Below are 5,862 nucleotides of genomic sequence, written 5' to 3'. Positions count from 1 at the left end.
TTTTCCGTTCGGGCGGCGTAGCCGCCCGAACCCAAGCATTACTGTCAATACACCCCACTGTCTACATGGGTTATAAATATTCCAAGCGAACAATGTCTAAGCACTACTACATACGTTTAATTTATTTTATAGCATTAATTTCAAATTTCGTGCACATAGTCGGTATGACAGATTTCCTAACCTGCAGAGTCGTCAACTTTAACGCTAAATATCTCGGTTCGCGAGGCAGAGCGACACTTTTTTCTGCCAGATTCTTTCGTTTTGTGCAAAAACGCATCGAATAAGCCTAATTTCATCGAAATCGGAGGTGAGGGAGGTATTCTGAATAATTACCACTTTTTTCCTTCGATATCTTAAATGTGCAGGAAATTTATAGTTTTTTTCGGATATATACAGGATGAATGTTAATGCATGTCTGTATAATATCTTTTAAATTATTATAGTGAGTTATCGATTGTAGCTGTGATCATCTAAATAGTTGCATAGATGGCTATCGCTTAGACAGCCATCATTATAAACTCAAAAAGAATTCACTTTTTTAAATTCTTTCTTTGAATTTACGAAATCTTTCAAATAAAGTCTGAAAAGAAGTCTATGCCGTTTAGATGATTACAGCTGCAGTCGATAACACACTACCCATGATAAAAGATACAGACATGCATTATTCATTCTGTATAATATATACACAGGATGTCTGATAATTAACGATAAAACTCGCATAGCGGCAGAAATGGACTAAACTGAGTCCTCTACCATTTTGCAATTTTCGCAATAGTTAATCAGATATTAATTACTAAAAATCGCCGAATATTGCTTTTCAATAATTTTTTATTCAAATACTATAAATTTTACAGAAAAACAGCAATTGAGACAAAAATTGTTTATTTTCTTTTCATAAAGTTCTAAGAATTTTTTCAGAATTTTTTAATATCGTATTTTCTCATGTTGGTAAAATAGTCGTTAATAAGAAAATGCAATACTAAAAAGTTGATAAAAAATTCTGAAAAAATTCTTAGAGCTCTAGCAGAAGAAAATAAACAATTTTTGTCTCTTGCTACTTTTCTGTAAAATGCCGCCCGCTTGCATTTGACGGTAATCCGAGCCAATTTGGCTATTTTCGTAAATTAATATCTCGTTAACCATTGCGAAAATTGCAAAATGGTAGAGGACTTTTCGACTCAGTTTAATCCATTCTGCCGCTATGCGAGTTTTATAGTTAATTATCAGATACCCTGTATATACAATATGCAGCAAAATTTCAGAGTGTAAACAAACCATTTATTCATTGCATACGCCTATGGTCTGTTTTCTGTTCCTACACTAAACTGCACTAGAACCCTCTTTCTCACTTTCGATAAATATCAAACACACACACACGCACGCACGCACGCACGCACGCACACAGATCTCATTTTAAGGCCGGTATTCAGTCAGTTCTTATATTCAAGACCGTCTTAAGTTCAGTCTTGAGATGTCACGAATCAATCAGAGGGCTGTATTAGCATCTTAAGATATTATTTAAGACAGTCTTGAAATAAGATCTGACTAAGAATACCGGCCTAAGTTCCAAAAGTGTACACTAGTTCAGCCACAGAAAACAGACCTATAATTACACAACTTATCAAACTGAAAAAACTGCAGAAGAAGGAATTGAAGATCTCACGAATTAAGATGTTTATTATTTATATCTATAACTATTTATCGGAATTTTTACACCCCGGATCTATTTGTGACGCACTTTGGGACTTGGACATCTCGTTCACTAAAATTTTGAGTTGCTTAATTCTCGAATGCATTCGTGGCTCTTCCTGTGCCATCGCTTGACGCAATATCTTCGCTGTAATATTGTGAGCTTCCGCCGAATCTGATATTGGTATCATTGATATTCGAGATGTTGATTTCTCATAGACCGGAAGATACGATTTAATGTTTTTTGATTTAAATTTGTTTTGATGTTGATCGGTAGTTCTCTTGATATTTAAACTATTTGAAGCCGGCTTCATTTCTTCACATGGTTTTCTGGGCGCTATAGGTATAACCATCCTACCCTTGCAAGTTTTATCGCCCTTTTAATAATCAACAAATGCATTCTAAATGATGATATGAAAACACATACAATCCCTGGTGAAAAAATTTTACTGAAAGTATTCTACGTTTTGAAACATTTCAGCGAAATTGCTGAAAATTTGCTGAAATTTCACTGAAAGTGAATTTTTCAGCTAACATATTGAAAAATCGCTGAAATTTTTATTGAAATTTATCTGAAATTTTGCTAAAATTTTACTGAAAATTTTTCAACTAAAAGTCGCTGAAATTAAACTGAAATTTTTCTAAAATGCTGAAATTTTGCTGAAAAATGTTCCAAAACGTAAAATAATTTTAGCGAAATTTTTCCATCAGGGACACATTACAATTAATTATGTTTATAAAAATATAAAATATAATATTTTTCTTTTTCTTCTTAATTAAGCTGTCAATGACTTTTAAATCTGGAAAAATAGCATTGAAAAGTGTAATTGAATGACAATCTTGCGTTTCGCAGGTTTTCTCCGTGTCCAGATCCATTCTTGGAATGCCAACGTTTCGTGAACCTTGCAGTCCACTTCATCAGGGCGAGGAGCAGCTTGATACTGAAGTATTGCCCTGATGAAGTAGACTGCAAGGTTCACGAAACGTTGGCATTCCAAGAATGGATCTGGACACAGAGAAAACCCACGAAATACAAGATTGTCATATAGGAAACATCCGTGGAAGCCTCAAGAATATTAGTGTAATTGAATGTTCTTTGCTACCTCAGGGAAACCTTCTACCATCGCCTTGTTCAGCAAAACAGCTCTGGGCAGTTTGTACGAGGGTGGTGGCTTAGGTCGTGGTTCTGCGCATGTAAATTTCGTATTTTTCGATTTAATCAGATCGATGTAGATCACATTCCTAGATACCATCTGATAACGCAAATTCTTGGAATGCGCCTGTTCTTGACAATTGGTTAGCTGACGAGTACAAGGACTCTTTGAGGATTTCTTAGGACCAAACACATATTCCCAGAGGGACAATTTCTGTTCTGCAAGTTCCTTCTTTTGTGTCGATGACGCTCTTTGAATGTTCGAAAAACATGTCTTTTTACTTAATCCTGTTTAGATATATCGAAGTAACCATGTTAGAAACACACAGAGCTTCTTTTTTTTAATTTTATACAATATGATCCATAAATCTTTTTAATAAATTTCACCATAATGCTTAGGTGTCTTTGATAGAGTTGATATTGATCGTCTGTTACAACTCTCGATAATATTTTTCTTTGAACAGACAGACTTGGCGTAATGCCACGATTGTTGCCACAAGAAGGGGTTATATTTGTTCTTCTGAGAATAAATTAAAAAAAGATTAATCATACTGTTTACATACAGATCCCAGTCAGAAATGTAGAGTTGAATCAAAGTTGATTCAACGTCGATGTGGTTGACAACGGGTTGAGTCGATATAAAATCGATATTCCTGTAATTGACATAGTTGATTCGACGTCGAATTAATGAAAAACTAATATCGACATTGATTTGACGTTGAATCAACAACTTAGTAAGAAATTATAACTCTATTTTATTATATATGTATATACTATATATATATAATGTTCTTATATATATATATTTTATAATATATATAATGTTATAATGTTCTTTTTGATTCCTTACAGTGTGTACTGACGAAGATTATAAGTATAATTAAATAAATGTTATATACGTATAATGATATAAACTCGTCAGTAGTGCACGCGAAACGTGCGCCTATTATGTCCGGTAACATTATATATATAAATGGTGTATTCCTTAACATAAGTAATGAAAGAAATAAAATTGGTTCTTTTCCTCACTTTTCAATGTGCGTAATACATTTTTATATACTGTGAAAAAATAAAATCAACCTTATTTCAACCTAATTTCGATTTTCGACCTTAAATCGATGTCGATATGATATAGTTGAATAGCCGTTGATATTTTATACACGATCGACGTCGAATCGATCAGAATTTCGACATTCCGTTTTCGATGTTGATTCGATGTCATATCAACTCAACATTTCTGACTGGGATATTAATCAAGATTAAGTCTTAATAAGTTTAATAAGAGTAAACCGAAAATTCGGAGTCTGGACCGAAAATGTGCCATTGAGGATTAATAATGTTTTACTTTCACAATCACATGTTAAATAAAATATATATGTATGTTCTGATATGTACTATTTATATGTATATTTAGCAACGAAACAAAAAAAACCGATGTGAACTTCGTAGTGCAAAATACTCATAATTTTTTTAAAAATTCAAAAAAGATATAAATTATGTGTGTGTGTGTGTGTGTGTGTGTGTGTGTGTGTGTGTGTATGCACCAACTAGAAAATAAAATGTACTCGCCAAGTTTTATAAATATTCACTTATAAGTACTATCAAAAAAAGATCCTCAAAAATTTAAACCTTTAAAAATTTAAATGATTATCTAAAATAATATATTACTTTGAAAAGTAACTGATATATTATTAAAATAAAGGTGCCAGTTCAAAATGAACATACATAAAGTGTATATTACCTAAATTTAATAATATATTACCATGAAAAATAATTGATATGTTGTTCAAGGTGCAAGTTCAAAATGAAAATACATATAAGTAAAACAGATTACAATTTGATTCTAGAAAATAAGTGCGATATGTTATTCTTAGTGCACAAAATATAAAAATCGTTTATTGAGATTTGATTTGAAATTTATACTAGCCCGTACAATGAAAAATAATTGCTTGTAATTCCAGAGTACCAATTTCTTAATGACATGTTCTTTTTCCGAGTCTTCTTTCAATCGCGACATGATTTGCGATAAATCAATCGGTGCGTCAATCTTACCAAAATTTTCCAGATCTTTCATCGCGTCGTCAGCTTCTATCGGATTGCAATCCAGTCCATCAAATTTGTCTCTGTCTGCTGCTTTCAGATCATTTTCGCGCTTCTCAGCAACGTTCTCAAAAGTTTTCTATATTTCTTCGACCCTTTCGTGATATTTCATTGCCTTCGTCAAAGCAGACGCTGAATTCTTAAAGACATCCGTGTAAGTCTGGTATGCACCTTTGAGTTCACTCAAATCTCTCCACGGTTTAAACAGAAGAAGCAGTGAGTAAAAGTATTTTTTGGGTTCAGTTATTACATTAAAAATAGATAATGGTTAATTAAATATTTTTTTCATTTTTTTAAACATAATCCCGATACAATAAAGTTTGTAACATTCGACTTCGTCATTTTTTTGCAATTTTGGCACCTGTTTCGTAATTTCCCAGATTTTGGGAAATCGTACAAATTCAATGATTCTAATTCCTTAGGTCTGTTTGGATAGTAATCATCGATAAACCGCGGACAATAAATATTCGTAGAATTTTCATCGAGAGCTTTAATTTCATTGAATGTGTTTTAACTTTTTTGTTTCTCATCTCATTAACGTCAATCCATTTGACAGTGTCCATTTATCACTGTCCGTATCATACAATACAAGGGATTCCCTAGTAGTATGTCCGCAGCTTCTAAAGCACCGCATTTTCTGTTATTCAATGAACGCAAATTCCACAGTTTCGATGCCAAGGGCGCCAAGGGTTTATTGGAATCTATCATTGCAAAGTCTATATTGCATTTTTCCGACTTTGTCGTGTATTTTGTTAAGTATGAGTTTAAAAACTCTGATGTTTCTCCAATAAATTGTATGTCCATATTTCCCTCCCAGATTAATTTGATAGCCGGATTGTAATTATTGTTAAACGGTTTCTAATATGGCTGTCCGCGACCCATTATCGTTGTGGACCGCGAAGAGGCAGCAGAGGAGACGG

The 5,862-nt window shown here is 33.1% G+C and overlaps 1 protein-coding gene across 1 annotated transcript; it reads right to left on the bottom strand.

Moving 5' to 3' along the window:
- Positions 1-1,669: 1,669 nt before the first annotated feature.
- LOC108724037 (uncharacterized) lies at positions 1,670-4,185 on the bottom strand. The gene is made up of 4 exons (XM_018450174.1): positions 4,116-4,185; positions 3,230-3,362; positions 2,793-3,130; positions 1,670-2,066 (listed from the first exon to the last, which is right to left on the bottom strand). Exons 1-4 carry the CDS (start codon positions 4,164-4,166, stop codon positions 1,695-1,697), a joined length of 894 nt encoding a protein of 297 aa, XP_018305676.1. The 5' UTR covers positions 4,167-4,185; the 3' UTR covers positions 1,670-1,694.
- Positions 4,186-5,862: the final 1,677 nt, after the last annotated feature.

Source organism: Mycetomoellerius zeteki, unplaced genomic scaffold (assembly GCF_001594055.1).
Source record: "Mycetomoellerius zeteki isolate Tzet28-1 unplaced genomic scaffold, Tzet1.0 scaffold267, whole genome shotgun sequence".
Classification (NCBI taxonomy): domain Eukaryota; kingdom Metazoa; phylum Arthropoda; class Insecta; order Hymenoptera; family Formicidae; genus Mycetomoellerius; species Mycetomoellerius zeteki.
The sequence above is the reverse complement of the archived record's forward strand: the minus strand, read 5'-3'. Positions and strand labels throughout refer to the sequence as shown.